This window comes from Anser anser (genome assembly GCF_964211835.1).
Source record: "Anser anser genome assembly, chromosome: 10".
Classification (NCBI taxonomy): Eukaryota; Metazoa; Chordata; class Aves; order Anseriformes; family Anatidae; genus Anser; species Anser anser.
The window spans coordinates 9,988,344-10,003,678 of NC_139730.1; the positions used below are offsets into that span (position 1 = coordinate 9,988,344).

Here is a 15,335-nt window from a genome sequence, read left to right on the forward strand (position 1 = left end):
TGTGAGTCTACTTGTTAAGGGAAGTGCAAAGAATCAGAACTGAAGCTCAGAAATATGAACTTAACACCCTTGTAAATTCATGCTCTGCCCAAAAGATTGACTGAACAAGAATCCAAGAGGTGAGCTTAGTGATACAGCCTCTAAAGTAAGCCTACCTTACCAAGAATAAGGAAACAGAGGAAAGTGCAACCATGCCCGTGGCAGCGGAAGCTGAGATCTTATAAAACCTGCCAGCTTTCTGAGACAATAAATGAGCAAAACCAGCGCTGGTTGCAAAAGGACTTGGGCAAGCCAGTCTCCTTATACTAACTCTTTGGTGCTCTGAGGCATAAAAGCAAAGATATCCACATCAGCAGGATGACATGTTTATTTAGATGAGTTAACTGTAAAAACACTTGCCAAGTTATTTGCAGGCTGTGCCAAATATATGACAGAACCCAACAGACGGATCTTATAGCAACAATCCTGGAGAATCACATTTTTTTTGCTGTCTCTCAAACTTAACAGCAGTTGGTGTCAATTTCTGAGGAAGTACCCCCCTCTGCACTCCCTTTCACAAGAAAGCAACCTTTACACTCTGCCCCCAAAACAGTCCACAAAGACAAAATGGTTATTCAAATGACTATCATCTTTAAAGGTCGTTGGTAAATAAAACTCCTAATGTTGATAACAGCATGTCCTGGTTTCAGTTAGGACAGAGTTAATTTTCCTCATAGTAGCTGGTAGGGTGCTGTGTTTTGGGTTAGGATGAGAAGAGCGCTGATAACATGCTGATGTTTTAATTGTTGCAGAGCAGTGCTTACACCAAGCCAAGGACTTTTCAGCTTCTCGCTCTGTCCCGCCAGCGGGCAGGCTGGGGGTGCAGCAGGAGCTGGGAGGGGACAGACCCAGGACAGCTGACCCAAACTGGCCAAAGGGGTATTCCATACCATCTGATGTCATGCTAAACAATATATAGGGTGGCTAGCCGGGGTGGGGGGCCGGCTGCTCGGGGATAGGCTGGGCATTGGTCAACGGGTGGTGAGCAATTGCATTGTGCATCACTTGTTTCGTACACATTATTATTATTAATACTATTATCATTATTATTATTATTATTATTGTTGTTGTTGTTGTTGTTGTTATTATTATTTCCCTGTCTTAATAAACTGTCTTTATCTCAACTCACAGGCTTCACTTTCCCGTTTCTCTCCCCCATCCCAGAGAGGGAGAGGGGAGGGTGAGCGAACGGCTGTGTGGTGTTTAGCTGCCGGCCGGGTTAAACCATAACACAGCAGAACCACTTAAAAAAAAAAAAAAGTATTGTTGTAAGACCTCTAAGTACTTAAAGGTCTTGATACAGACATAGATACACCTTGCTAAAATTTTCCAATTCTAAACCAACAAATCTAGACTTAAAAAAAAAAAAAAAGAATCAGTGCAAAAATACCTCATCAATAGCCAGTGGCTTAAAGTAAATGCAGAGAAAGCACCTCAGAGCTTATGATCTTAGATTAAAGTGTAAATGAGTAAAATCACATAAGTAACAGCATGTCATAACCTTGGATTTTTTTTTCCAAAAGATGTTCTCTCACATTGAAAAATATTTTTCTGCAATTAAAATAATAATAATATTAAAAGGAATAGACGGAGAAAAAAATAATTCTCGTTAGCAGTGCAAAAGAGCTCTAGTGCTTGTTTCTGAAATGATTAAGTTCTTGAGCCACTACTTGGGTTATTCTAAAAACTGATTATTTAAGATTCTAAATATTTGATGTCAAATATACATACAGGAATACTGAAAAATACTAATAAGAAACATTTAAGGCAACCCTTCTCAATATATCTTTCAACTGTTCTTCATAAATCTGGTTCTACCCTAGCCAAAGTGAATTTTATGCTATGTATTAAAGATTCTGGATGTTCAAGGTCACTGTGGGAGACAATGCAAACCCCTCATCACTGAGTCAAATTCTCAAACAAAAAAAAAGACTACATAAGCTACATTATATTCAACACACTTCTGTGCTGCAATAGACAAAAACAGCAAAGGCTTACGTAGATGTATCATCTACAAAATTCTTTGGTAACCTCCAGGGTGAAAGTTGATATTAAAAGAGGAGACATCACTAAGAATATTGCAAAAGAAATGTATTATTTTGCAAGTGCTTCCATTGTTTATAGAGCTGTATCCTATCTAAACACACAGGGTAAAGAATGCTGTTGGATACCACTGTGAAATACTATTGACAAATGCTGTCTCTTGAAGGGCAAAACCATAAGGAATTATTCTTCTATTTCAGAGGCAGCAGATGCATTGTATGCTGGCATGACTGGTATTGGAAGTGCAGTATACATAGAAGTCACAAAACACACACCAAGGTCCAGATCATATATTAATGTTGCTGTAATCTGCACACCAGTCTTCTGCCAAACATCAAATTTTTCCCAGTAATGGGGCTATTTTGCTCTCCAGACTGCATACTGCATTTTTGAGCCACATTCATTTTAGGCATTTAACATAACAACAGATGCAGAGAAAGGAAACCAATTGCAATAACATATCCATTCTATTAAGATAGTTTTGTTTATAAAACTTAAGATTACAATATTTCTTTGCTAGTGAGACATGATCAAAGCCTCAATTATAGCGCTTTTTTCTTTTAACACCAACTGAAGTTGATAGCATAACTCTAATAACGACTGTAGATGGAAAGGTAGATTCCCAGTAAAAATACACTAAAAAATCAAATAATTCTATCACAACTTCACCCTGTATAATAATGGTTACCACCCTGGGTAGAGCTCAGAATAACTCGTTCCAAGTTACTGAGTCTGAAATTGGTTCAAAAAGCCATTATGTTAAGCTATTAATATCACTTATAAAGGCCTCTTACAAACCCAGCATGCAGAGCACATTTGTACATTGACTGTGTCTGTGCAAGGATAAGTCTCATAACCGCTTCCAACTGCCTGAAGCCTGTCTTTCAGCTGAAGCAGAAAAGGTGGTGATTTGGAGACTAGGCAGACAAGGAGAGAAGTCTGGGTAGGACTGGGTAGAACTAGGCACAATGCTGAATGAATATCAGCTGGCTAGAACTAAAACTGGGACAGATGAAAAATGATGATATTCAAGCCAAGAGAACCAAAGAACTATGGTGCTGCCCTTTCTCACACATTTCTGTTCTCCAGTTAATAAGGCAGCACAAAATACTGGGATCTTACGCTGCTGACTCTCTTTGCCTCAAGGTTATCACTGTTGTTCTGACAGTGAGCTTCTGACCCAATTATTGGACTTAGGTGAATATCCATCTTAAGAGGCTGCATCTTGAAGGCCTGAGACTCCCTCTTCCATCAAAGGACAACAAGTATGATGCAAGTATGTAAAGCAAGAGTTTGGCAGCTGAGCAAGCCTTGTTTATTTTTAATGTTTTTATCAGAGGCAGAACCTCCCCTCTAGCAATGAAATCTAGAAATTACAAGTGTATGATAGGAATTTAAGATTCAGATCTTTGGAATGCACCTTGTGGAGAAAAAATACTACCGTAGTCATATTCATTGCATGGATTAGGAACTTCTTAACAAAATGAAGAGGCAAGAGTAACACATGTAACAGGCAGACATACACACTCCCACACACCCAACTGCCATTCTGGGCTGGAGCCTGTAAAATATTAATTTTTTTCCATAACAGAATTCATGTGATAAAAGACTTAGAGAAGGAGTAAAATGAATCTGAAGGCTATGTAATTTCATCATACCCTGGCAGACATACCAAAGGTTGTGTTTTAACTAGTTTCAGTAACTTTTACGTGACTAAAAATTGCAATACAAATACAAGAATGAGTGAATGTTATTGACCTGTTATTTGTATATAAAAATATCAGTGGATAAGACAGTCAAGAACTTCTGTGTGCAAGAGAAAGGGAAGTTATTTACAATCCAGGTGGCAGTACTTGCAAATACTTCCAAAGAAAACTGCTACATAAAGATGAAAAACAAACAAATAAACAATCAAAACAAACAAACAAAAAAACAAGTGGCCACTTCATGTGCAAAATGCCGCAGAACAAAGGCCATGTTCGGATTTCCACTACAAACATACCTGGCATATTCCACTGATGCACATATCCAAGGATTCGATATTGCAACGAGTACCATCTAGAACTTTTGGGGCAAGCTCCACAATCAAGTTCTTTCCCAGAGCTTGACACTTCAGGGCACATGGTGCAGTAGGATCATTATAAACAGGGATCCACTCATAAAAATGTCCCTGGTATTTGACATCATTGTAGGCTGAACACTGTTGTGCTCTAAAATCACCAACATCTGAAGGGCAGTCCTAAAAACAAACCACAGAAAATAATTTATTAAAAAAAGAAATAAGAAAAAAAAAAAGAAAATGCGAACCATCTGCATTTTTAATAAAGTTATCTGAGAATTAGAACCTGTTCAGGTAGGCTTATTTCAGGGATGGATCTGCTACAACAAATATCACAGAATCACAGTATATCCTGAGTTGGAAGGGACCCACAAGGATCATCGAGTCCAACTCTTAAATATGTCACACTGCAGTGTTCTACTGTGTGTATTAAAACAATTTATGTTCCTTAATCCATTGCTTACAATACAGGAAACAGATATTAACCACATCCCAGTAATAACACAACTGATACATGCGAATAATTTAAAAATGCTATTTTTTATGACAGTATATTGTACATTCACTTCTAAAGTCTGGTTCTGTAATAAGAACTAACTTCTAAAGGAATCTATACCTTTTAAATTACTATAAAGAGATGTCTGACACTTAAATTTTTTTTTCAATAACTTTTTTCACCTAAGGATTTCAAAGCACTGCACTGATTCATCAGTTCATATGTCTGAGTGATGACAGATGTATTATATTGCTACTTATACAAAAAAAAAATAAAAATTTGTCTAATCAATTGTTTAGTATTTCTCAGAAAGAGCAAGACTGTTAGGAAACACCAGAATTTTGTCCTTTACTATAATTACAAAAAGATCTTCACCTCAAGGGAAAAAGTAAAGCTTAGTTTGTTGAAATAAAACATACTTCAAATTGGTAACAATTATATAGTTCTAGTTCTAAGGAGACAGTTCAATACTTCCTCCCATACAGAGCCTCAGCATATAGAGGTGAAATACAAAATACAAGAAATGCCATGTTAACGAAGTTTGAAATATTCTAAATTATTTTTTTTCTCTATAAAACATTGCACCCAAACAATGATGTTAATATTAAACTACAATGACAGGAAAGGAGATGAATATTGATTTATTCAAAAAGAACTTTGGTAAAGTACTGACAAAGGAGTTTGTGTGTCATACAATCTCTCACCGAAGACTTCGCTTGGAAGTATGTCCAGTCTCAAACAGTCCATATGCCAGACTGAGAGGATATTCTTCCAAGAATTCCAACTACACATACATGCCAGATGTGAGACTGATTTTAACAAAGATTTGTTTTCACTGGATATAAGGCTGAAAGATTGTGATGCGTCAGCTGAACTCCTGGAACTTATTACTAGGTATTAGTTAACAATACTAATACTGAACTGTGCTTCAACATTATCAGAGAACTGAACCTCCCCTGAAAAAAACTAATGAAACTGCAAGTGCATTACATGATACTACAGATTAAAACATACATGAGAATGGTATGAATTCACTCCAGTGCCCTCAAAAATATCTTCCTGACACCATTTTGTCATATGAATCTGGATGAGTTGGTACTGCATTAGCAAACTACTTCATCAGTATCTTATTTTTATTATTTTTATTTTCACTATAGGAAACAGCAACCTAGAGATGTCTCTGGCTTATCTGTAGTTTACAAACAACTTCTAAAATAAGTGGTTCCCTTATAGATCAGCACTAGGGGCTTTTGCAAAGTGCACTGGGCAATTCACTGATCATTCCCAGCAATGCTTTTCAGCACAGTCCGGTGCTACACCTTACAGTGACAGTAAATCAAAATTATGATAATACATTTCATATTATTCTTAACCTGGGATACTTCTAGTTTGAGTCTAGTTTGTTTAAGCAATAACATGATGAAATAAGAAAATGAAAATTTAAAATTACAGTTAATGTAACACTTCAAGAGTTTAGCCTCTGTAAAATCCCACAGGTGAGAGCTTCTAAAAACATCAAGCAAGTACTGTTAGAAAATACCCTTACTTACTGTCATTCCAGAGAAATTCCCCAAATTTGCATGGGTGTAAATGAGAACAGAATTTGGCTTGGGCTTGTCTGTCACCTCTCATTTACCATAACTACAAGACTAAAAAAGAGGGAGGACACCAGAGTTCATATGGATACCATACGGTTCCCTTCCGCCATAGCAAATAGAGGAGAAGGTAGGGATAATAAATAGTAGAAGTTAGAGGTAAAGCTAGAAGCAATATTTTGGACTAGTGCTATTCAACCATGCATGGCTTCATTTTCATAACAAGGAACTAAAACACTATCTGTAAAATAGGCAGAGTGATGTCCTTAGGCTGAGTTTTAACAGGCTGTTCTTACAACTCATTATCGCTAGGTGTTGATGCAATGCCAAGACACAAACACCACAATGTCAGGATGTCAATCCATGGTTACTGTATGCTTCTCACTGATTCAACACAATGCAACCCCTTCCTTCCACACACTTCCTGACTGCTGGAGAGCAAGTGAATTCTCATCTCCCTATTCTGTTTTGGCATCTTCAAAGAACACAAAGAGATTGTGGCAGCTCTTGATTCACATGCCAACTCCACCTGCTTTATGTTTGAGCTGTGTTCAAAAGCAGGAGCCTAAAAGGAACATCACAAAGGGATATCAAAGGGCTGAAATTATCATTTACGTTATATCAGAATTTGGATGACAACTGAGTTCAGATCTGTTTTCCTGGGAGCAATATATGTTTGTATAAAGAAAGGAGTTTATAATTTAAACAGAAAGACGAATAAGCACAGAAAGGAATGTAATCAAGGCAACAAGAGGACTCAGATTTCAGATTGATTCCATTGGACTGGGTCAGAAAAGTGAGAGGGAGCTTAAAAAGCAGAAAGGAAAAGTGAGGGGGCAAGATGTGGGAGAGGTAGACAAAGGAGAAGCATGTGTGGGAAGTGGGGGCCGCTTGTCAGCCAGTGATACAGGAGCCCCAATCTTTACTCTGTGGTTTTAATCTATTTCAGATATCAATTCATTCCTTCCTTCCCCCTACCCTGTCAATATTCCACATTTTTTTCTTGTTTTTTAAATATTTTTGCTACCAACTTCGGGATTTTTCAGATTTCCTAATTTCAGCAATTGCTTTTGCCTTGTACTCAAACCACTGAGCCAAATCCAGGCCACTCGTAGCTTCACATACAACATAAGGAGCTGAACAGATATCTATAATGTCTAATACATGAAAACTTTGGCAAAATAATCACATCCAGATTTCATAGTGTAATGAATTGTATTTATGACATGACTTATGAACATATTAGACAGGCAGATCTGAAAAAGATGCTTCAGACATCACTACAATACAGTTTAAAATATATATATATATCTCCCATTCTTTTTGTGACAGATCATTAAAACTACTGCATTTAAGGGCTGGCTTCCTATGAAATGTATCGTTTCAGTTTTGGCAGTGACTATTCATAGCCTTTGAAAACAAAGCTAACCTGGGAAATCTGAATCTTTGTAAGCAATGTTCATGGACAAAATATGAAGGTTGCATCAGACCCTGTGGTTCCTGCCAACAATTACTCTGCTGAAAAAAGCACAAGAGAAGGCAAGAAAATTCCCGGTAAAAATGATGACACCAAAGAAAGTCTAGTCCTTTGTCTAGTTTTGTTCTTTGAATCTCATTTTGTTGAAACCTAGCCAAAACTGATGAAGTCATTGTTTTGTTTTCTTTTTGAAACTAGCTTCAGGTTCTAAGTTATTCATAGGCAATTTTCAGGCCACTTCTTAGTAAAATCAAGATACCTGAGCTAGAAACCCTGGCCAGGATCGCTATGGGGTATATCAGCATTATTAAATAAAAAATAAGATAACAGATTAGAAAGAAATTATGCAACTCAAAGTGAAATATTATAGGAATAGAGCAGAGATAGATCAGCCAAGATTTTCTGAATAGGATAAATGAACTGGTTAATAGGTGGATGCTGGGACAACAATACGATAAATATGCTGAACAGGTGTGAGCATTATCTGTATATAATAAAAGTTTACAGTGGAATTAAACGTGAGCAAATCTGTTACAAAATGTTTTTTTTCTTACTGTAGGAGAGTCACTGGCAAACATATAAGTGACTTTTTGGCATGTAAGAATGTGAAATTTATGGGGAAATGGCCCAAATAACTTGTTCTATGAATAAGACCCTAAAGGATTATCTTAAACACTTCCATATAGTGCACATCATAGCATCAGAATGTAACAGTATATACAAAAATGGAAATATAAAAAAGGGGTTTAAGAAAGACTGAAAATCACATTGAACAGCATATAATGAATAGTTTGTATAGTTTATTTCTCTAAAGTTCCTGTAAGAAAAGCTGAAAGCACACATGCAGTTTTAAGAAACCAAGTACATGGCATCCCAGTTATAGATAGAAAGATAAGCAGGCTAAATATATGTATGCCTTAATAATCTCAGCAATTATTTTGTTGCTAAGACCTTGAATTGATTTTTTTGATTGAAACATCACTAATATTATTCTGGAACTATGCTTGAGTTCAACGAACTTACTACTATTCTATTACAAATCCAGATGAAACCAATTTTCTGGTAAAATGATTCTTGTTCTTTTCATTAGAATGACATACACATTAAGTTGTGCTTCATTTGTACTCCCCAATATAGATGTTAGTGGTGTAATGTATCATGTAGCAAAATTACATTTGCAGACAATTTTACACTGTATATATACTGAATGTCTCATGTGGTTAACAATAATACCTACTAATATGGAAAGAAGCTAGTTGAAACTCTTAATTTTCAAACTAAAATTTTACTCTTAAAGTGAGAAACATTCATTAGAAATAATGCTTTGGGGAAAATTATATCATTTGAAAGAGGACTGGCCTAGTCCTAGTCTGGCATTAGGTCTAAGCTCTCATTTCAAGGTTAAATCAGGTCTAATACTAGGTTCTAATTCAGTGAGGCCAAATTCAAAGATCAACTTTCCACTGTACTAACAATGGAAATCTCATGAAATTTATTTTTCTCAGGAGTTCTCCATTATCTGATCCATAATCTAGGAAAAACAGTTCCTGAGAGATTCTAGCTCTATCTGAACTGAAATAGAAACCTGACCCCTTTCAGACATGCCCCAAAAGCAGAACTGTAAATGCAGCTTCCTGTCTGGAAATTAACATCTGAATCATCATAAATTCAAACAGATTCACATACAAGATGCTAGCCACTTATCGCTTTAAAATAAGTCTTAAAGTTAAAAAACAGGTCCCAGTGACTTCAGAAAAACTCCCTGGGGATTCAGAAAGGATATGGTATTGAGTGCCTTCATTCTCACCACAGATTTTTACTGCATAATCCTCAAAACAATGTGTCCACAACGAATCTTATGTATCCAAAAAGCATGTAACTTCTGCTATAAACAGAGATCTATGCACAAATTGATCTCATCTTTCTCCTTTTTCTGTACACTATGAAGTTTCCTGATTGTTTCACTGGAGGAACAAAGTATACTACACTGACATTTTTGCACTGTTGCATAGGAAGTCGGAGTGCACTGCATCAAGCAAGGAGAAGTATATTATTGCATATAACATACATCTATCTAGATCAGGAATGTAGCAAACATTTTATAAAGTGGCATTTTTTTTATTGCTTACATACTGGCTGGCTGCAATTTATCGCACAGCTTTAAGAGACTGATTTTTTTTTTTTGGCGTGGTATTTTTATTTATTTGAAATTTATTAATGTATTTTTTTTATAAGGTAAGGACATTGTGTACTAAACTACTAGGCCTTTACTTCAGAAAGTTCAAGTGACAGGGTTTGTCTCCAGGATCTGACTTTTGCATGTACTGAGCCTGATTCATTAATCACTTCCACTAGTTTCTGCCAGCAGAAAAAACTCCATCCAATGGTGGAAACTCCATCCAACACCAAGAAGTGGAGTTTTACAGTAATTCAAGGTGCCAGCAAGTCTTGTTCCTGAGGAGGTCAGAAGCCAACTGGCACAAAAGAAACCATAGGTGTGGCAAACAGAAGAGTGGGAATGGCCAGTTCTTCCAGGAGATGCACTGATTCAACATACTTACTGGGCAACTTCCAGAGTCTGGTCTCCTAAGGAGCAAGTGTCACAGCTGCCTGACACAGGCAGAAATCAGAGAGTTGGCAACACCTTATCACCTGGTCTCCTTTGGGTATAACAACTTAAGGCAACTTCACATCTTACCTTTTAAGGGGTATTTGTGTGAAAATTGTTACCTTTCTCCCAGAGGCAGAAGCAGATGAATCAAATACACTACAGCAAAATGGAGATAAGATGCTTTTACTTTGTTTATTTTCCCTCTATTCTGGAATGGGATTGTAAGGATGTCATATTGTACTGTAAGGTAACCCATGCTAGGAGGTGACTGCAGATCATAAACCACCCCATTATGAATTATTGTGTTTGTGCACATGGTCTGTTGATCAGTGGTATCTCAAAATCCTGCATGAGCTGCACACCTTGAACAGACTACTACATCTGGTGTGAAAGAAGGCAGCTGTTTAAACAGCATAAAGCATCACTACAAATCAGTTGAGCACACGTCATGAAGTATGCCATATGTGACTGGTTTTCATAAAATGTGTCTGTAAAAATAAAATTTGATTGCATCATAGGAACAGTAACTGCATATTCAAATCTCCAGCTTCATATTCAGTCACGGAAATTGTCTATGCCAGTGTACCTAAATATACATACTTTTACATATAGAGATATTAAGAGCTGGGCTTAGGCAAACAGAGGGGATGTAAGTAGTAATTATCCAATTTAGGATTTGAAAGCTACACAGGTGGTTACCCTCTTTGCTCATGTGATGAGTGGTGTACTATAGCTAGTGATCACAAATGATCAGGACCCCAGTTTAATGCTTCATCTGAAAGACAGCATCCCAGGAAAAGCACTTGCTACTTTAAGATGAGAACTGATTTGTTAATACTCCAAAATGTGTAACTTTCCTAATAAATGATATAAAGTGTTCTAATTCACAATTGGCACTACAATTTGAAAAGAAAATACCCATTTGGGAAGCCTAAATTTGAAACTTCGTGGTGTCATGCAGAGCGAAATCTTTAAAAAAGGTAATAATGATAAAAAGAAAATTATCCACCATAAGATTTTAAATAGGAAGCAGCATTTCTTAAACTTTAACACATTGTTTGAATAAGTAGAAGAAGCTGTAAAATAGGGTTAAAAGCCAGACTCACATTACTACTGCAGGTTTTGTATCGAATATTCCGACCTTCACAGTTCCTGAAAAACACATTAAAAAAGGTTACACTGCATTACAGCAAAACACAATCCTGCATGGTTTAGAGCTAGTTATCCTCTCAAAAATTAGACTTTTATTACTTCTTCCCTACCATAATTTGAACTCAAAATACAAGGTTTAAATACAAAGGGGATCTGGGGACTCAACAGGTTACGCTGCTGTCTCTTCAGCAAAGAACATGTGGCTTTCTCTGTGAGCCCAATTTGCTGCAAATCTTATGAAAAACACATTTATTTTGTGAAAAAGAACTCATAATGCATCCATAAAGCCTGATCGATGCTGACTTTAGCAAGTTACTTCTAATCCATGGGATGTAACCCAGAAGAAAAGAGGATCAGAATATCTAAGCAATTCTTTAATCAAGCTTATAGCTAATGAGCATTAATTTTACTTCCCCTATTTCAATTAGGAAAGAAAAAACAGCCTCAAAACTTTCCTTTATCCCCCCACACAATGCAATATGTTGAAGAACAGCATGTAATTTTACTGATCTGAAGGAATGAGCAGAATTCCTAATTTTAAATGAAATGTAATTCTCACAGACTGCCTGCGTTCCTAAGATTCCCAACACATACATGTGAATTGTGAAACCTAGCTCCATAGTGAAATCTGTTATTAGTAGGTGAAGTAACAGGCATATAATAAAGTCATGATTATTTATTGTTCTTTCATATAAATATGGGGGTGTGAGGATTTCACACCTTTTTAGGTACAGGGTTTGCCAAACTTCTGGATAACTGACTGGCACTTTTGCACAGGGTAAGATACTCTTGTTCTAAAGTAAGAATGGCAAAGTCAAGCCCTTGAAAGAGCTGGAAATGTATTCTTCATGACTCGATGGGAAATTACATTTAGTGATATCTCTAAAATCAGAAAAAGTGTTTTGGAATAATGCCTTCGAACTGTAAAAGACCTGCCTCACATTGAAGAAGAACGAACAGATAGCTGATCATTTACAGCTCTTGGACTAAATTTTTCACTTTTCGTATGGAAATTAATTGCAAATATTAAAAAGCTTTTTAAAATGCAAGAGGCTGAAAAATACATTTTTAAAAGGAAAGAGCAATGGATGCCTGGAGCAAGAGTTCAACCAGCTGAGCTGAAGGTACAGTTCTCCAAGCTCAAGATATTACATGTCTCAAATTTCCAATTTTTGCAAGAATGATCATATCACAACCTGCATGTAAAAAATGTTTATGATACATACAAATGTGAAAACTTCGTTTCACAATCCTGCATTTCCTGGACATTACAACAGTAAAGCACAGAAAAAAAAAACTTTTAAACTACACATTTGTCAAGGTATGGAAAACACATGTTTTTTTCACAGGGGATCGCATTAAAAATATTAATAAAACCACAGTGGAATTTATATTGCTACAATTTATTGAGCTCATTTCACAGTCACTAACACACTAGTAGAATATCATGGCTTCTTGCTGGAAATATTACTATTCTCAAAGATCTTTATGCATTCTGGACTGAAAGGAATAGGCAGCATTTTAATCATCTTTTAAACTTGTATTTCATACAGTTTGCACATCACATTATCAGCCTTCTCTAAGAGAAGTTGACTTTCTGGGTGATACTGCATTTAACTCAAAAAATTAAGAAATAATCAGCAGTTTACAAAAATGGTTAGGAATAACTCAAATAAAGCAAGCAATTATGGATGCCAGCACAGATGCTTCTAAGCTGGTCGGGATCTCTTCTCGCCTGACTACAGGCCTATTGCATTACTCATACTTTTAGGACTGTAGTGACAAGTCCTATATTAGTTCAGTTTTACTACTGAGGTAAATGCTTTTCACCACATACACTGTTCTCTTCAAGCTACACTGAAGCTTATCCATGAACACATATGGCCACCAGCACCACTGCACAGAAAGAACTGACAGAGGAAAACTTTTCATAACATAAAGCAGCATTTGATACATCTATATGTATAGTTAGTCACTTGGATTTTCATTTTGTTTGTTTGTTTGTTTTACTACAGGGAAGAGATGGAAGAGACTGCACTTGAACATTACTTCAGATCCAATTTACATCCAGGTAAACCAGCATTCACTTTGCATTCCCATAGCAAAGATTTCTCCTAATACTTGACCATATTAAAATCATTCATGCTATTCCATTAACACATTTAATTACACCCTTAAGATCTATCAGAGTTGAGCATTAAGATATTTATCTGATATAGTAAAAAAATATATTAAAACTAGGATTTTATGACACTTGATCTGTAATACAGCATTTAGTTTCAAAAACAGAAGCATCGGTGTTTTTCTGTGAACACAACTAGCGGACAGGGAAATATGGTATAGCTGCAGAAGAATAAGTATACATAAGCATGTGGCTAACCTGCCATTTAAACATCTCCTCAGCGAGTAGGAGGCTCCCCCACCACATGTCCGTGAGCAATCACTCCAGGCTCCCCAGGCATCCCAGGAGCCTTCCTTATCTTCGTCAGAACGGGTAATTCTGGAAGTCTGAAAAAATGGAGGGTAGAGAGGAAAAAAAATAAAATTAAATTAACTGACTTGCTACATGTTTTACTGCTTGACATAATTAGTACTGAGTATATTACTTGGCTGCTTATTTACTATATCTCAATGTATTTACTATTTTAATATACAACAATTACATGGGAAAAGATGCCGAGTGTTTGAAGATGTTGTGTATTTAATGCATTGCTTTCTGCACAAGGACTGCCGTGTCCAAATGTGCTATCATTGCCAACAGACAGATGTCCAGCACAAAAATTTTTTATAAAAAGCAGCCCCAGAATTGCAGTTAGGGAAGTAAACCAAGAATGCAACTTCATGACAAAATGCCTTATTAATTAAAGAGAGATTAGGAAAGGCTTAAAATGATTTGTAGGCTACAGCAATTAAACAGTGATTTAAGCTTCTCACATAGTCTTCAAAAAGACATTATTACCTGACAACACAAATAAAAAGATTTTGGATCAAAAAGAAAAAAATCTTCTTGACCCCCCAAAAATGTCATTTTTGACTTGAATTGTATCCAGTTGAAGAAAATTCATATTTTTCAGAGAAAATTCTCCAAGTATTTTAAAACATGGTAAGTTCTTACCATAAGAATTCAATCTCAAAAAGCAACATGAATCTAATTATTCCATAATGGTCTGCTTCAGGAGAGTACTGCTTTTATTTTATCATGAAGAAAGCATAGGAAAATCAAATTCAGAATTTGCCCAAGCATTTCTTTCTGATTTCACAATTGTTCATCATGTGTTCCATTTAAATCCTACTTTCATTCCTCTGTCCCTGCAACCATTAAAATTTCTCTCTTGAAAAAACACATGCAGATTTTTGTAACCAAGCATCCAACATGATTCCTTGAGAGTTGTCAGACATATGTGATGGGTTGCCATCATAAAGAAGTTAAGATTTTTTTATAACCCTGAATTACACCCGCCAGACGGAGATGAAAACACTAGTCACTCTAATCACCATGTCGATAGCGTTTGCACATAAACTCCAAACATAACTATGTGACTGTTTTTAGCACCATTATGAGCAAAAGCCATAGCATAGATAGAAATAAGGCAGTGAGAGTAATTTATCCCAAGTGACAGAATATTGAGCAATGTTCACCCTGTGTTCCAGCACAACTGCAAACGTGAGAGGATATAGCGTTCACCCGAGCTTAACTGAAATAATTATTTGTACAGCCAGTGGTTCGTTCCAATTGACTTCAGTGGGCACCTAAGTCACACCTCAGAGAGAGAAACTGAGGCAGCACATCCATATTTCTATCATTTTTGACTGCATAGAAAGGCACAGATTAATCTGATAGCGTTGCGGCATCTTCACTCCCC

The 15,335-nt window shown here is 36.4% G+C and overlaps 1 protein-coding gene across 13 annotated transcripts in view; it reads right to left on the bottom strand.

Moving 5' to 3' along the window:
• The window catches only part of ADAMTSL3 (ADAMTS like 3), a 200,663-nt gene that overhangs the window by 91,657 nt on the left and 93,671 nt on the right, over positions 1–15,335 (bottom strand). For 12 of the 13 annotated variants that reach the window (XR_014588478.1, XM_083849612.1, XM_083849611.1 and 9 more), the window contains exons 4-6: positions 13,853–13,980; positions 11,427–11,472; positions 4,085–4,321 (exon numbers count right to left, since the gene is read on the bottom strand). Coding sequence is in view for 12 of the 13 variants with exons in the window: in XM_083849612.1 (XP_083705738.1) it covers positions 4,085–4,321; positions 11,427–11,472; positions 13,853–13,980 (411 nt within the window). In the remaining variant the exon portion in view is untranslated. Of the gene's footprint in view, positions 1–4,084; positions 4,322–11,426; positions 11,473–13,852; positions 13,981–15,335 lie in introns of those variants that run through there. The other variant, XM_083849609.1, reaches the window with a different exon arrangement.